The 18,366-nt window shown below is 42.7% G+C and overlaps 1 protein-coding gene across 1 annotated transcript in view; it reads left to right on the top strand.

Moving 5' to 3' along the window:
- Positions 1-18,366, top strand: part of TENM4 (teneurin transmembrane protein 4) — a 404,484-nt gene that overhangs the window by 252,317 nt on the left and 133,801 nt on the right. The window contains exons 11-12 of the mRNA XM_034073053.1: positions 2,799-2,993; positions 7,248-7,448. Coding sequence (XP_033928944.1) covers positions 2,799-2,993; positions 7,248-7,448 — 396 coding nt within the window. The remainder of the gene's footprint in view (positions 1-2,798; positions 2,994-7,247; positions 7,449-18,366) is intronic.

Raw genomic sequence — 18,366 nt, 5'->3', positions numbered from 1 at the left:
CATCAGCCAAGCTGAAAAGTGAAATTACAGAGTGGGTTTGCTGTGAACCACATAGAAAACACAGGGTGTCTGAAGCAGCTGATGGCTGGTGTTGTATAGGTAGGTATCTCCCTGCAAACGATGCACTTGAAAAGCAACACTGCAATGTCCTTCCTTTAAAGTGAACAGAGGGCTCTTTAGTAAGAACTGCTGCCAAATTCGTTCATCTTCTAAACCTCTTTTATCTTGGTCAGGCAAATATAGTTCACTGCATATCAAATGGGCTTAACAGAGCTGGCAGTGCTTTGTGTTTTAGTGAGGTTGCAATAATTCTGTTACACTCAAACCAACTTGACTATAAGGACACATGGAAGCAACACTGGATGTGCATTATGCAGTTGCTAGCTGAAGAGGTGGGAAAAGAAGAGGAATGTTCCCCAACCATGTTAATACCTCTTCCTGTGTATAATCAGAGTCAGAAACCAAGCAAAAGAGGTACATTGCGTTCAGCACATGCCTAATGCAGTTGAATCAAACACCAGACTGGAATATTCCTTTCACATTTGTCCTGCATAAAAACACCCACAAATTGTCTTTATGAGGGGCAGATGACAAATTCAGCTGCTCTCACCTAATGCTGGTGTGCAGCAGTGAACAAGAGAAGCCTGTGATGAATCTATGTCCTTGTAGCTGAGTTGAAGCAAAATGAAATGGAAGGGAGCAGGGCTTAAGCAAGAAGTGTCAAGGGATAGTGAACTATATATAGGGGCAGCTTTTGTTTCTGAGGGACAGAAATCATCAGCTTCCTTGGAAAAATCAGAGCAGAGGACAAAAGGAGTGTAAAGTGTCAGGTGTGAAGGATGGAAAAGGGTGGAGGATGGAAAAGGGAGAAGGCATCATCAGAAAGGACACGAAGGAAGCTTAGAGAGCATTGATTACCAAAGCTTTGGTCACAGAGACTGGGGTCTTCTCCTTTCCTGGGAGCCTGCTCTGTATCCTTCAGGTCATCCCATCCCACTCTGCCTGATATTTTCCAAATTTAGCTCAGAAAATGCTGAATTCCTGGGATCCATCATGCCACAGCCTGAGCTTGTCAGCTTTCTCTTGTCCTCTTTATCACGGGGAAGAAATCCTGTATCTGGTTGACCTTGAGAATCAGCCGCCTTTGCCAGAAACAAGGACAAGTAGAAATCCTTTCCAAACTGGTGCAAAGAGGGGAGATTTGAAGAACTTCTATGACAGGGAGCTTGGAAAGACTAGAGGCCAGTTTTGCAGTGTGTGGATGGTGAATGGAGTCCAGCAGAGGTGATACCCAGAACAGAGGGATGGAGATTCAAGTAGAATCACAGAATCATGGAATTGCTTAGGTTGGAAAAGACCTGTAAGACCATCTTGTCCCACTGTTAACCCCTGAAGTCCACCACTAAACCATGTCCCTAATGCCTTGTCTACGTGTGCTTTTATCTACCTCCAGGGATGGTGACTCCACCACTTAACTGAGCAGCTTGTTCCAGTGCTTAACAGCTCTTTTGGTGGAGAAACTTGGTAGTTTATGGTATGATAAGAGCTAAATCAGAACAGCAGTCTCAACGTGGCATTCTGGACTCTGAGCAAAGCAACTGGAACCCATAATGCTAAGGATTCCAACAGAACAGGGGAGTGATTTGTGTTCAGCAGAGGCAGTGTCAAGGGAAGTAGGAAGTTTGGCAGGAGCTAAGAGTTACTGATAAGCAAGCTAAGGTCAGTGGTGCTGCTGAAAGAAGACACCAGTACATTGAAAGTCAGAACAGAAGAGGTCAGTTAGTGAAAAAAAGGATGAGACACAAAACAAGGAGACATTCTAATTCAAGAGCATTGTTTGGTTGGTTTAAACAGTTACAGGAGCCCACAGTCAACAGCTGGGTGTCATCCCCATAAAAGAATTGGGTTTGGCAAAGAAAAGAGCAACATACCCCACTGAAAACTGTGTATGAAGAATATGAATCATAGAATTATAGAATCATAGAATGGTTTGGGTTGGAAAGGACCTTAAGATCATCCAGTTCCAACCCCCTGCCATGGGCAGGGACACCTCACACTAAACCATGGCACCCAAGGCTTCATCCAACCTGGCCTTGAACACTGCCATGGATGGAGCATTCACAACTTCCTTGGGCAACCCATTCCAGTGCCTCAGCACCCTCACAGTAAAGAACTTATTCCTTATATCCAATCTAAACTTCCCCTGTTTCAGTTTGAACCCATCACCCCTTGTCCTATCACTGCAGTCCCTAATGAATAGTCCCTCCCCAGCACCCTTGTAGCCCCCTTCAGACCGTGGAAGCTGCTCTGAGGTCTCCACGCAGCTTCTCTTCTCCAGGCTCAACAGCCCCAACTTTCTCAGCCTGTCTCCATACAGGAGCTGCTCCAGCCCCTGCTCATCCTCGTGGTCTCCTCTGGACATGTTCCAACAGTTCCATGTCCTTTTTATGCTGAGGACCCCAGAACTGCACACAATGCTCCAGGTGAGGTCTCACGAGAGCAGAGCAGAGGGGCAGGATCACCTCCTTCTCCCTGCTGGTCACGCTCCTTTGGATGCAGCCCAGGATACGGTTGCTTTCTGGGCTGTGAGCACACACTGCAGCCGGCTCATGTTCATTTTCTCATCGACCAGCACCCCCAAGTCCTTCTCTGCAGGACTGCTTAGCATAGAATAGTTAGGGTTGGAAACGACCTTAAGATCATCTAGGTCCAGCCCCATTCTAGACTCCTGTGGTCTTTGTTGCAGTGACAGCCCTGTACAGCTGTGTTCTGATGTGTTGTCTATTATCTGTCCCCAGCATCCTGCCCTGTGCTGTGCAGTGGAAACGGGCAGTACATGAAGGGAAGGTGCCTGTGCCACAGTGGCTGGAAGGGAGCAGAATGCGATGTCCCAACCAACCAGTGCATCGATGTCTCCTGCAATAACCATGGCACGTGCATCATGGGGACCTGTATCTGCAACCCAGGATACAAAGGAGAGAGCTGTGAAGAAGGTATTTGCACCACACATTCAATTAGCCTTTAGCTTTACGTAATTACATGGATGGAGGCAATTCAGAATAGGACTGGCGCTTAAACAGAACAGTAATAGGCACCTTAGAGCCACAATAGATGGATGCAACCTAAAAATGATATGTTGTCATAACTTGTCATTAGCTATCATATTTGTCCAATAATTGGATGAAAAGCCATCAAATGCTTCAGACAGACAAATTGAGTTGAAAGACCAGAGCATCTAATCATATGTTCAAATGTTCTTATTAAAGCACCGTTTCCATTTACACATTGAAACGTATAATTACTTTTACAGTGCTTTCTTCTCTGCTGGGCTATGCCAAGTGATTTCAGTTGCTTCCATCCCCAAAATGGTGGTGTGTGAGAGAAAGTCTCTGATTCTTGTCAGTTTGAAAAGCTTAGAAATGCTCAGGACTTGAATTAAATTCTGCTTCAAAATCAGATATTATTTTAATGGCTTTTCCATTGCTTTTTTCACACATTAGCCCCCAAACATTTTTCATTTACATTTAGATTTATGGCTCAGAAATACAGCGCCTTTTAGCACTTATCTTCAATCTTTTTTTGTGTAGGGAGTCACCTGCCACCATAAACCTTTATCTTCTCCAGTCTGTGACTGCTTCTTATTGCTAAATGAAAAAGTGGCTTTTTGTGAGTGCACAAATCATTTGGACGGTTATAAAAATACATCCAGAAGTGCCTGATTTAAAGAATAATGTTCAATACATTTGAAAACTGTTGTTAAAATTCAATGCAGATGACCTGATAAATAATTATATTTAAATTATGCTTCTACAGATACATACATAAAGTCTCTGCACCACCCCATAGATTTAAGATAGACTCGATACATGTATAAGAATCACAATGGCTTGAATTAACTTCTGGTGTTCTTCATGTGCACAAGATAAACATTTATCTGGAGTGGCTTTATTTCACAGACAATGAAAACTGACTGAATTGGATTCAGATGTTCAAATGGCATCTCATCTATCAATCCTTTTGATGTGTTAAAAGTATTGGAGTGGGACATCTCGATGTAACGGAGCTTCAGTGTCAGTAAATGTTAGATGAAGACAGTGTCAGCTCTTGCAACAATAAGCCAGCCCTTGAGAAAGCTTCACTTTGGTTTAAGAAAGCACAATTCAATGAAGCATGTGAAACCCAAAGGTGGTGACTACTGAAGGATCTTTAAAGCATCTCCCTATTTACTAGATCCTATCTTTACTGGCTAAACAGAAATGAAACGATCTGATTTTGCCTCCAGCCAGAGGTGTTTAATGTGTGTAAATCAGAGTAAGATTCTCCCAGAGCCTTTTATTCCCCTGCTCCCATTTCAAGCAGAAAAGCCAGACATTGCTCAGTTATTTCATGTTGGAGGGGACAGTGTCAGTCCCACTAGGTAAAAACTTGAAAACCAATGAAGAACAAAGAGAACATGATTTTTCTGATGATCACTTTTGTATTTTTCCATGTATGTGTTTGGTTTTCAAACTCAAAGCATCATTTGTATTGTGTTGTGAAGGGGAGGGGGGATGAAATACGCCATGTGGGAAATCTTGAGGACATTTATATATGAATATCTTCAGATCTAGTAAAAAAGAAAAAAAAAGTGATTTATACTCTTTTTTAAATTGCTTTTACTTTTTAATTTCTCCTCTAAGAAGAACCATCTGGAATTGCTTAGGGTTTATTATTTCTCAGTTCTTGTAGCTTCACTGCTTAGGCCGTGTTTATAATGGGGGTTTCATTCCAGGGTTTCTTCTGTCTTTTCTTTCTCCCCCCCCCCTCTATAGAAGTTCAGCAATGTTTATAAAACGTCAGCCAACAATTTTACATGAGCTTTTCTTTTGCCTCCTTCCTTAGTTTATTGGCCCATATTTTATAAGGCATGGGCTAAGCCAGCGAGACATTAAAGGGAAAGGAGCAAATTTAAGCAGTGAAAAATGAGAAGTTGCTCTTTAGGTACCGAATAAGCCCTAATAACTTGTGTGACCAATGAAGCATGAAGCATATTGGGGGGAAAGCATAGAAGAGGCACTAACCTTGCTTGCTGCATGATTTATCTTCCCTGGCAAAGATTCTGCACAAGGCTGAACTATAAATGGGGCATTTTCCAAGCAGGAATTAGACCATGTGGGCCATTTTCCAAGCAGCAACATAGAGATATATGCAAAACTCTTTTCTGTTCCCACCTGTACCAGATTTTGTGAGCTCTGTTTTCCTGCTCCTCACAGAGCTGAGCAGCTAAATTCGTCAAGCAGAACTCCCTAAAATATACCATTGTACTCCAAATCCACTAAGCAATTGATTAAGAAGAAAGCAGAAGCCTGTAATCCTGTCCCAGGGCCCTTCTGATGGTGCAGAAAGCCTAAAGAGATACAGCTAGTGAGGCTGAGATTAAAGTAACCATTGTGTGTGACATTTTCTGAAAGGGCTCATTTCAACATGAAAAATGGCCTTGGGATTATGATAAATGGGGGGTTCTGACATGCACATTCCCCTCTTATAATCGCCTGTGTTCGAGCTGAGATAGCAGATTGTCTGCCTCCTGCAATGGAGCCCCTGTAAAACTCACCTTTTTTCCCAATTGACCTTCAGAGGGGATGATTAATTGCCTGGAGGTAGCCTCTTGTCAGTTAGCCTGTGATCTTTGTTCCCTATGTTCAAACCATCTGTGGAGAAGGTATACAGGGCTGCTGCTGGTCCATCTCTTAGTCCTTTTCATACTTATTACTGCTGAGAAAGAACAGGGCCAGGGCTTCAAGGGTCTCATGCTAAAATTGGCACCCGAGCTCCCAGCTCAGGAGATTTATAGACTCATCCTTTCCAGCCTCTTGCAATCTTCAGCTGTGAGCAGGGCTCCAGGAATCAAACAAAACCCCAAACGCTCTCGCATGCCTTGGGATTGTGATAGGTGAGCCATTACTTGTCAGCTTGAGAAGGGTTCAAGAAGCCAGGGAATTATCTGAGCAGCTCTTGTGTTTCCTTTTAGCGTTTCTGGATCTTAAGCAGGTCATTGGGATTCTGATTAGCTTTTATAAGAGGGGAAGAAACAGACCACAGACCTGCTGGGTGTGTGGTGGTGTGCTCTGCTCTTCTCTATTAGAGCTGGACAGCATTCACTTTGCTGCTTACCCCCATACTTGTCACTGATCCCCAGGGCGCTGCCACACACCCTTACAAGAGGTGGGAAGAATTTCTTCAGGCTGTTCTATGAGCTTTTATATACAAGGAGAAGATTGACTCCTCCAGTTCTTTATTTGGGTGTCATAGGTTTTGATTGCTGGGTGGAATTCCCCCCATGGGCAGAGTTGTCTGATAGTTGTCTACAAAACACATAGCTCAGGAAGCAGGCAGCACTACATCCAGTCTTCTGCTGCACATTGCTATACCCTGTAACTGAAGGGTCTCAGGTCTTGGTTAGGAAAGTGCCTCTTTGAGTGGGGAAATCCACCAGAAAATTAAAGAATATTATCAATAAGTCAAAAATCAAACCAGCAGCACTAAAAATATATGATTTTTGTTTAATTCTTACTCCAGAAAGCTCTCAAAGGAGCTATTTAATGTGAAATTTATGTAAGTGTCTGTGAAACCTGTATAGATTTCAGCACACTCTTCAATTTCAGCATGTCTTTTGCTGAATAAGGACATTAACTTCTGCTGAATCTTTGTGTAAAATTCTCTCTCGGAAAACTAGAGCTCAGCTTTGAATTCATTAGGAATAGCAATTTAGGTTATTCTAATAGAATAAATGGAGGCACGATACGTGTGCAGAAGAATATTACTCTTATTCTATTCTTAATTGATATTAGGCTGTTCTTACCAGGAAGATCATTTATTTAGGCCTGGATAAAAGAGTTGAATAATTGAACTTTTCTCTGCTTTCCATGACACTGTTTTAGGTCTCACTGCCTTTTTGGGACACTGCCTTCTTGATCTACTTAAAGATGTCCCTGCTTCTTGCAGGGAGGTTGGACTAAATGACCTTTGAAGACCCATTGCAGCCCAAACTGTCCTATGATTCTCGCATGAAGCATCTGCTTTGTGCACAATGGGGCTTTGCTTTCTGGTTGGAGCCTTGAGATACTATATAGAATCATAGAATAGTTAGGGTTGAAAGGACTTTAAGACCATATAAATAGCTTTGTGTATATGGCAGTCTAGTGGCTCTTTCTCATGTAATTCCCATTTGCTTTCCCTATCTGCATCCTCTTTCTTCTCCCATATAGTGGACTGCATGGATCCTACCTGCTCAGGACGAGGCGTGTGCGTTCGAGGAGAGTGTCACTGTTCAGTGGGCTGGGGAGGAACAAACTGTGAGACCCCAAGAGCCACGTGTCTGGACCAATGCTCCGGCCATGGGACCTTCCTCCCGGATACTGGACTCTGCAGCTGTGATCCCAACTGGACTGGACATGATTGCTCAATCGGTAACGTCAGCGGTGACTTACTGCTGGGTTTTGTTTGCTTTAAACTCTGTGAAACATTCAGGCTTTGATCTGCTATAGAAGTGCTACAAATGTGTTCCAGTAAAGCACATGTAGGGCATGACTGGAAGCAGAAATGCCAGAGCTCAACTACATAAATAATTCTACTTCCATTGCTGAGCGTAGAGTAATATAATAAATAACCCCATTAAAGCCACCTAGGCTTGCTATTGTTCATTATGCTGCTATGAATGTAATTGATGGTCTACATATAACTGCTTGTTCTGGTGTTAGTTCTTGATGAATCCCAGTAGCCACCAAAGGGTCTGGTTTGCTCTTTAGAAGATGACTAAATATTCCTTAGGTGGCTGTAAACAAGAAAGAGGAGGTGGCAATCCTTCAGGTCTCATTTCCCTTTGGAATTCAAAGGCTGTGCTTTTCTAGGCTCAGCTGGAGGATGATGAGTGTCACATGAGGTTCATATAAGACTGTAGCACTGTCCCCTATCAAGTAAATAGTAGGTGGTACTTCTGCAGGGTAGAAGTATTTAATAACACAAGCACCTACCAAGAAGATAGATGCTTATGGGCAGTTTTGTGTAGGTTTGGAACTTTGACCTTCTTTCGTCTTGCTCAAAACCTACGTCAGGCTTCTGAAATGAAGGCTAAAGAAAAACCATTCAGGACCCTTTTCTTCCAAATGCAATTAGTTTTTAGAGGCCACACTGAGAAATGCTGCAATATGTTAAATACTCAGAACCTATGGAACATCAGTCTTTTGGCTTTTGTGCTCACAAACAAGAGACTACAGCAGTAACAACTTCTTTACCTTGCACAGCTGGGGTGGAACTAGGCCAAAAATCCAGGGCAGCTCAGTATAGGCAATGAAATGAGATTAATTTTGAGCAAAGTGACCAGAAAAGCACCTGTTAGGAGGGTGGGTACAATAGAAAAATCACATAAACTGCATTTTCACTAGGGACTTACTATCATGTGCAAAGCAAATCAGGTTAACTGTTTGTGAGTATTTTAAGAGAGTGACTTCCAAGGATGGGGCAATGTGAATAAAGTGGTACAAAGGATATAAAAAGAAAAGCTTTTTGACTCTCATCATTCAGGTTAGATGTTAGAAAGCTTGTAAAATTGGATAAGCAAAAGACAAGGCCTATTTGCCTGGGGCTAAAAGTGGGCTGATCACAACTTTTGCAGTGTAGGGAGGGAAACTATCCGGCATTGATAGGAGGATAAGTTTAGCATCATGTTTTTCCCTTCCCCATGTTAACATCTTCAGTTCCATACTCTATGAGTTCCTTTACAAGACCACCATAAAGGGAAAAGCAGTGTATTTCTAGTGATTTTGTAGCATAGTTCACAACTGAGTCATTGCTCTGAGTTTATCCAGAGGTTTGGGGATTGCAGGGATGGATTTGGGAAACTGCTTACTTCTACACACAAACAGAATCCACTTTCCCTTTGTTAACCTGCAGGTTCCTGTACAGATGATTTATAAGCTTTCTTTATACAGCTTTTATAAATCCATCTAGTGCAAAGTTTCTTTGGCACTGCGAGGTTATTTGAGACAAACTTGAGCATCATTCCAAGACCTTTTTCCTCACTGAGCTGCTTGTAACATTCAGGTTATTGTGCCTCGCAGCTAAAACCACAGCTGAGGTGATTTGTAAACTTCCATTTCTAACCCAGACCTTTCCACTGAATTGATGACTTGGTTTGAAAGACAGAGTTACTCACGGGATGCATGGTGCTCTTCTTGCATGATGAAAATAGAGTAAGCAAGCATGTTAGTACATATAACAAGGCACTGCCCACCCCAGCAGGGTGGAGGTACTGTAGAAGGGACTAAAGGGGCCAGATTTTCATGGTCCTATAAAGCAGGACCAAATAGAACAGAAGTATTATTAAATGAATGAACCAAGTACTTGCATAAATCAACCTCTTGGGTGATATGGCAGGGGGGTTGGAACTAGATGATCTTAAGGTCCTTTCCAATCCTAACTATTCTATGATTCTATGATTCTATGACCACATTCAGCCCCAGTGAAATCTCTAGGACTGTGCCTGCATGGGCTAGTGTCAAGGACAGCCCCTGTTGTAAACCACATTGAGATGCAGATACTGAGAAGAGCATAATCGTGTGGAAACCCAGATTCTATCTTTTAACACCTTCAGATCAAGATTAGTGCCTCTCTGAAATCTGTATTCATTTAGAAGGTATCAGTCTGTACGGGATCATAGAATCATAGAATCCCAGACTGGTTTGGGTTGGAAGGGACCTTAAAGCTCATCCAATTCCACAGGCAGGGACCCCTTCCACTGGAGCAGCTGCTCCAAGCCCCTGTGTCCAACCTGGCCTTGAGCACTGCCAGGGATGGGGCAGCCACAGCTTCTCTGGGCACCCTGTGCCAGCGCCTCACCACTGTGTATTGTCATATGTAGAAAGTGAAACCAAACCATCTTTGAACCTTAGACTCAGCCTTTCTAAGCTAAGATGTTACCTGCCTTTAGAAGGAACCTTAGAGGAGCACAGATTGCTGATAAACCCTTTAGTTTTCACAAGATAATAGTATTACAGAGATTCCTGTTTATGGTGTCTTTTTTCATTCCACTTAGCCTCTGTCTTCACAGAAAATGTGGGCAATTCAATTTCTTGTGAATTCTACTCTGCACTGCATTACAGGAAGAAGTAATGATATGGGGGAGGGTTTGTTTTATATGTGTAACCACTACCAGTACATCTGGTAATAGGGCTGAGATATATCTGACATAGGGCTGCTGCCATACTACCTCAGGGTTTTCACTCTGGAACAATGCTTCTTAAACATGCTTCCCCCCTTCATGCACAGGTCAGTTTCTTAGGGTCCTGTTTCCCTCAATGTGCACTTCTTTTTTGGTAGATCCTTAAGCAGAAAGAAAGTCTTTTGGAGAAAGATGTAGAGGTAAGTCCAGAGGTAACCTGCACTGAGCAGCAAAAGGGGCATTTTGATTTCTCCATGGGAAAATTAAGTCCTTTCCCTTTTGCATCTTAGTGCTGTTGCACAAGCAAATATAAAAAGGTCATTTATAACCCAGTACAAGAGAGATAATTAAGGAAACACCCATCCTAACCCTGTTTTTCCAGGGTCTGCCATCACAGATCCTCTGTATCCCAGGGTTTTGGTGACCTATCTCCCTTTACCTCTCAGTAAGCCCTAGCAAAGGACTTCATTCTCCAAGGTCTGGCAACTCATTACAGGGCAGCTCTCTTAAGCTCTTGTTGTCTGAGTATAATGGGAAGGGAACGGCCTGTGCTGCAATGTGAAATTGAACTTAATATGTGATATAGTCTCATTCTTGACCTACTCAAACTGGACCAGGTATTGCTGGCTAATCAAGAGGCAACAAGCTGTGCACTATAAGACATATTTGCTGAGTGCAGGGAAATGAATAGGTGAGTCAGGTTATTTGAATTTGGGAATGTGCTGTTTCCCAGAGGGATCTCACTGGTGCATCAGTACAATCCCAGGCATATCGAAACAATATTATGCTTGGATGCAAAATCATTCTTCAAAGAATTAAGTTATCTGGTGTTGCCCTTCACTCTCTTTAAATTTCAATCAGTGATTTTCACCCTGTTCTGTGCTCTGTAGATGACATCTTGACATGCATGATATCCACTAGAATCATTGGGAAGTTGATTATACAAAGCAGCAATAGGAATTATGTTCTGTGTATAATAAGTGTACTGACTTTTTCTGGGCAGTTGACAGTGGTTGTACATTGACCTGCATACAGATAAGGATTCCTTCTCAATCACTCATTTGTAATGACTCACTTTATGCGTGGTTGACATCCAGTGCAGTACTTCAGACCCTTAAAAGTACACTGGAGAACAGCAGTAATAAGAATAGGACTTTGTATATGGTGGTCCTAAATCGGCAGCGGAGATATAAAATCATGGGCTGTGCTTTTAATGATAGGAGTTGGGAACTGGAAGATGGGATTCAGTAAAGAAATTAAAAGTTAGGACATTTTACTCCACATTTTGAAAAGGCAAAGAGAACAAACCTGACCAGAGACTGGGGCTGGGCTTACATGACTGTATCTCATGAAATCTGGTAGCTTGATCCTATTTATACCAACATAGAATCCCAGACTGGTTTGTGTTGGAAGGGACCTTAAAGCTCATCCAGTTCCAACCCCTGCCATTGGCAGGGACACCTTCCACTGGAGCAGCTGCTCCAAGCCCCTGTGTCCAACCTGCCCTTGAGCACTGCCAGGGATGGGGCAGCCACAGCTTCTCTGGACAAAATTTCATCCTAAAGTCAAGTCGTGCCCAAGGGCACCAAGATAAAAATCCATCCTTGGAAAATGCTCATGTAATTCCTCCTTTAAACAATCCTTTTCTTCATTAAGGGGTAAAAATGTTTCTGTAAAAGATGGACACTATATCAGCTGCCATATGGTATCAGCTTGTACCTTACTACAGGCTAGAGACTTCTTTAATGCCTAGGAACTCATCGATTTGTCTTTTTTCTTAGTTTTAAACACATGGGGAAGAGCAAGAGAGCAAAATCTCAGGATACAACCCATGAAATTGATGAAATTCCATATATTTTAGACCTTAAGGACCTAAGAAAAAGTTATTTGGCACAGCTTGTAATCAAATGCCACTTGGAATGATCTTCCTTCTGCTTGTAACTTGTTCGTCTCAGTACCCTTGCAATGTAGTGAGAAACGTTAGTCTGGAGCAATTGAAATTATGGGAGCAAAGGGTCTTCAAAGCTCAGCTTCAGAAGACACCATCAGAACCTGTTCTGGCTTAGTACTACATTGGAAAACCTCTCCTGAAGGCCTTAACTTGGTCCTTTAACAGTTGTTGAAGGGTAAAATGTGTTTTGGACCAGCAGGGATTTCATTCTCATCCTTACAGAGCCATAACGTGCTGATCTCTGAACTTGTGATCTTCCCCATTTTATTTGTGTGGAGAGAAGATTTCTCTCTGAGGGAAGCATCCTGAAACCAGGTCAGGAATAAAGTGCATGCAGCCCAGTGCTGTTACCCAAGGCTATCCCAGGCTCCGCTTTGTGAATTGTGAAGGAATAAGCAAACCCAGACAGTCAGCAGTGTTAACAGGAACTATCATTGTATGAAACACAAAGGTTTTGATGTAGTTGGGATTGTGAGTGCAGATTTCAGCCTACCCATTGCCAAGATGAACTTATCCTTTAAGGTCTTCTAAGCTTTTTATTAAAAATGCAATAAAAGACTAAAACCAGCCAAAACAATTGAAATAAAAGTATTGAGGGAGGCTTTCACTTGAATACCCTTTTACTCCCTTGCTTTTTGCTTATTGAAAATGCCTATAAGGAGACCCTGATGTGGTGGAGGAAAAAGGGTAATGGTTGATATAAGTTGTTGTTATTTCTGTGAGGAGCCCAATTCTTCTAAAGTCCAAATATCTTTGTGGTCAGCAGATGGAAAGGGCACATTAAGACAGGGAGAAAACTCACAGTAAGATAGAAAATACAACTTCTGTTTCAAATACGGATTCCTACTTCCAGTCTGGTAGCTGAGAAATCATTCCCTGGCTAACCAGAGATCCATCAAACTTCTGACAGCTTCAGGATGCCTTTAGGATCTTACTTTCAGGCACTTCTCTGCAGCAGTCCATGCAGTCTTGGTCACATACAATGACCAAGGGAGAGATGAATGGACTGAAAGCTTGTGTTCTAGCTGTCATTTAAACTTGGCCAAAACCAGTGGAAACGGTGATTTCATCAGTCTGGCTCCGACCATTAGATCACAAGATGTTTGGTCTGATTAGGTCATGTCTCAGGCTGAGAATAGCATATGTCCAGTGGTATAAGAAGCAAATGCTGGTCTCCACTGACCTTTAGGCATAACTGTGATGAGTAAATCTTCTTCCTCTTGTATCAGCTGTACCAGCATCAGTGCAAATTTATGGACCCGCTCAATGGGCAATGGATGGACTAATTCATTCCTATTTGTTTTCTCCAACAATTAGGGCTAATTCCCAACAAGCCTATTTGAGTTCAGCATTCTTCCCTATCTCCAAAGGTGACCTCAGCAGTTACACCATGAAGCTGTACTTGTTTGGATCCATTATGCTTTGTGTTGTGGACTTCACTGACTGAAAACAACAGTGATGGACTGGACCATGTGGGGTTCATGTTAACTTGGCTAGTTGGAAGAATAGATGTTTCACAGCACCACAACACAATAATATATTCCATGGTTAAGTGGCTCCCATTAAAACAGTGTTTTGAGGGTGGTTAAGCAATTGGATTGCTAAAAACTCATGAGTCTCAGATGACCAAATTTCGGCTAATTCTCCGACTTTTTTTTTGTATAGAGCAGCCTTAAGAGTCATTGCAGTTTCTGGACTTACACCATGCCAACATGGGGGCTGGGCATCATTTAGCCTCTTCTCTGTAGTTACTGTCTGTCGTGAAATTGCTGATTTTGAAACAACATTAAGTCACTTCTTTGATATAGTTAAAGTAATTCAGGTGTCACTGAGGATAAAACTACTGCCCTGCAAGAGTGATAGAACTGGTTCTTTACATTTGCTTTAGAATCAGTTGGATATAAGGAAGAAGTTCTTTACTGTAAGGGTGCTGAGGCACTGGAATGAGTTGCCCAGGGAGTCTGTGAATGCTCCATCCTGGCAGTGTTCAAGGCCAGGTTGGATGAAGCATTGGGTGCCATGGTTTAGTGTGAGATGTCCCTGCCCATGGCAGGGGTTGGAACTGGATGATCTTAAGGTCCTTTCCAACCCTAATCTGTGATTCTATGGTTCTAAGATAGTCCTCTCATACCTCACTCATTTAGCTCAGCAAGGATGCTCTTAGGTTCGATGTCATGGCTTCTCCACTTGAAATCACACAATTCCATGCTATTGTTGGTGGGTTGCTCCTGCAAATGTGACCTTAGACTCTAACTGGAGCTCATCATGATCAGAGATTCTGCACAGGTGTATTAGATGTTTTCATCATCATCAAATCATGTTTTCATTCCAATTTAGAATGGCTGAGATGAAATAATAGGGGAAATAATCTAGGAGTCAGTAAAACAGAGTAACACAAAAAACGAGCCAACAAAAATAGCACAAGACCAGTGATTGCCATATTGTGGATCAGTGTCTATTGAAGGCTAGGAATCCCTGATTTAATAAGCTGTCTGAAGTGGATGCACTGGATTTAGTGCAGCTTCTCTTCCCCCTTCCAAGTTGCAAGGTGTTCGTGATCTCACAGCTATCATCACAATTTGCACTAATGAGCACCTTCCTAATGATCTTGACAGATGAAAGTTTGAAAGGGCTTTGGAAAGAGCTTTGCTTCTGTTCTGTACAAGTGATCCTTCCAGCCTGGTGTTGAGCATATGGACAGCACAGCAGACACAAAGCTTTTCAGTCAGGTGCTTCTGCATCCTGTTTGTGTGGATAGACAGGCATGTAATAAACTCCTATGGAGCCAGGCTGAGAGAGCTGGGCTGGGGCAGCCTGGACAAGAGAAGGGGAGAGCTGAGAGCAGCTCCAGTGCCTAAAGGGGCTGCAGGAAAGCTGGAGAGGGGCTTGGGACAAGGGCCTGTAGGGACAGGCCAAGGGGAATGGCTTGAACCTGCCCAAGAGAGGGGAGACTGAGCTGAGCTCTTAAGCAGAAGCTCTTCCCTGGGAGGGTGCTGAGGTGCTGGCACAGGGTGCCCAGAGAAGCTGTGGCTGCCCCATCCCTGGCAGTGCTCAAGGCCAGGCTGGACACAGGGGCTTGGAGCAGCTGCTCCAGTGGAAGGGGTCCCTGCCTGTGGCAGGGGTTGGAGCTGGATGAGCTTTAAGGTCCCTTCTAACCCAAACCAGTCTGTGATTCTATGAAACTGCCCTGGTTCAGGGTGGTATTTAGTTGCCAGCTGGGGTTAAACCACAGCAGAAACCATTGTGGCAATGTCTATATGGTAGTGCCAAGCTCTGAGCAAGGGAACCCCAGGCAAATCTAATTTGGGATTACTGCAGCAGACACATTTGTAAATGCTCTGTTGAATTTATTATAGACAAAACCAAACTGTATAGAATTGGAAAGAAGTTAGTTCTTTTTAATGACTGTAAGCACGAGCAAAAGGCTTTTCTAATGTCAAATTATGTCCTCCTTATGGACACAGAAAGGAAATCAAAATTAGTCCAGAGAAGAAGAATCTTTGTTAGGAACTTCATTTAATACATTAGGAATTGTTTCTTCTCTGGGAAGCTTTAACTCCCATCCCAGAAAGCACAGAGATCCAATTAAGCATCAAAGAGAAAAACCTAATCCTGCACATTGGGATATTTGTTTTTATGCAGCAAATCCTGGTGCCAAGGCTGAAGTCCGTCAGTCCCTGACATTTCATGTCCTGCCCTTCCACAGCAAGAGCCAGTGTAAAATAAAGTTCAGAATAATAAATAAAGGGAAGATTGACAGGAGTACAAAAGTAAATCACAGCTATAGAAGAGATTCTTTAGACACCGTGTGATGGTCAGTCCCAAGCATTTAAAGCAAGAATGAAAATAGGGTATAAATATTGTAGAAACTACAGGCTGGTAAAAGGCAGCAGACCAGTTTAATGGAATTTCATCTCCCTGAGTTATAGCTTTTCAGACAGGAGCTGGAAAACCTTTATGCAAATCCGAAGCGAGCTGAAATTGCACTCAGAAGAGAGATTTCTTTTGACAGACATCCCAATTGTACCACTGTACATAGTGCAGCTGCACAGATTGGGTGAGAGCTGTGATCCATTAGCACAGGGATTGCTAATGACTGCTCCTGTTCTTCCTGTTCCTATTTCTAGCAAGAACTCCCAAGGGTCCCATTGTGTAGGTGCTGTATGTTTACAGAGTGAGAGGCTCAGACATACATCAGTTGAAGTATTTTACTATACCTAACTCTTTCCTTACTCATTTGAGAGATGGAAAGTGAGTTGAGGGCAGTTATGGGACAGACCTCCTGGATCTGCTCAGCAGCTGCTCTGTGAACATTTCATCTCCACATTAGGCAGCTCAGAGCTGCCTGCATTCCTGATCTGAACCTCCAGAGAGAGATGAGACCCAGCAGAGGATTTGCAGAAGCCTTTCAGTTAAACACAAAGCTGCTTATGCAAGCAAAGAACTAAACAGCAGAAGGAAAATGGGGGAAAGGGCTGAGGTGGGGTTAATCTTTTGTGTCTAGTTGAGGGCCAGAGATGGGTGCTTTCTTTTATTAGGGATTTCCACTAACTCCCCTCCTAGCTATAGGCAGCTCAGCTGGCTCAACCGCATAGAGTGAAAACTCTCTCCTCTTCTGTCATGCGTTTTATGCCTCCTTTGCACATACCCTTCCTTTTCTGCAAGTGCAGAGTTGTCCCTTCTGCATGTATATTGAAGACCTCTACTCAGTCCTCCTTCTGTAGAGCCTGGCAACATCAGCATTTAAGCCAACTGAGGCATTGTAACGGGGTCACTCTGTAACATGGGATATGCATTCCCCAGTGCAGTCACTCTGGGATGCTCCTTAGGGCTTCATGTTCAGTAGGTGAAAACTCAGGTGTCCTGTCATAGGATCAGAGAATGCCAGGTTGGAAGGGACCTCAAGGATCATCTGGTCCAACCTTTCCTGGCAAAGCATGACCTAGACTGGATGGTCCAGCACCCTGTCCAGCCCAGTCTTAACGCTGGGGAGTCACCGCTTCCCTGGGGAGCTTATTCCAGTGGCTGATTGTTCTCACTGGGAAAAATTTTCCTCTTGTGTCCAACTGGAATCTCCCCAGGAGTAAATTCTACCCATTACCTGTATTTTCCATGTAATGCCTCATAAAACTGGAGTCTCCATCTTCTCCATAGCCGCCCTATAAATACTGGACCAAGTCATGAGTCACATTTCAAACCATCGTTGAAGGTCAGTGTCCATCCTGCTGATGATAGCAAAGCTGATGGATTCCTTTTCAGTCCCTGGAGAGCATCCTTTAATCTTGATTTCCTCATCCATAGGAAGAAAATAAATAACTATTACCTTTCAGAGATACTCAGTTTGCTGAGCTATGTAATATGCGTTGAGATCCTTGAATGGAGTGGACCTTTATGTCAGTACCAGACAGTTGATTACACTCCTAAAAGCAAATAGGTTTTATATTTATTGGCATAAATAATAATAATAATAATTTCTATATTAGTAATATTTGCATAATTCATGTCTGGTTAAAAACAAACAAATTATTTGTGTAAGGCATTAAATTATGGAGCTTTTAGGATGTGATCTCTGATGGCAAAACCACACGACCTTCAATTAGTGACACTGACACAAGTTGTACAACCATTCCCCAATCTCTGCTGAAACAGGGTGGTTTTCAGAGGATTTTGTGCTACGGATTTGTTACTGACAAGCACAGCAAGTTCAGACCTCACCTTTCAGCTTTTGTCTTGCTCCAGGGTTGAACCTTTCCTTAGAACACGTGTAAAAAGGATGGTTTTAAAAGCTAATGAGCTTTATGTCTTCCTCAGTTCCAGCAGAGGAGTTCATATGTCACTACTTACGAGTTATCAAATCACATAAATGAGTTTCATAACACTGCAAAATGTCTTTTATTAGGAATGTATTTAGCACTTTGCTGCTATCTAAATCATCCCAATCATGAACCTTCTGGGTTTTCCATCCATATCTTTATATTAGATGATTTGCCCAGACATTTCCCATAACTTCCCTTCTAAAGCAAATTCAGGCTGTTAAAACAAGGCTTTTGCTCCTCACCAGACTCAGCTTTTCAGCTCTGTGCAGTTCCTCTTTCCTTGCTTCTTTTCCTCTAATAGAATCATAGATCTGTCTGAGGCTGGAAAGTGCCTCAGATGAAGCAACTTGAAATGGGAAACCCTCAGTTAAGACAGATTGTTAATTATTAAATCCTTGATG

Source organism: Melopsittacus undulatus, chromosome 2, assembly GCF_012275295.1.
Source record: "Melopsittacus undulatus isolate bMelUnd1 chromosome 2, bMelUnd1.mat.Z, whole genome shotgun sequence".
NCBI lineage: Eukaryota > Metazoa > Chordata > Aves > Psittaciformes > Psittaculidae > Melopsittacus > Melopsittacus undulatus.
This window is presented reverse-complemented; position numbering and strand designations above follow the sequence as displayed.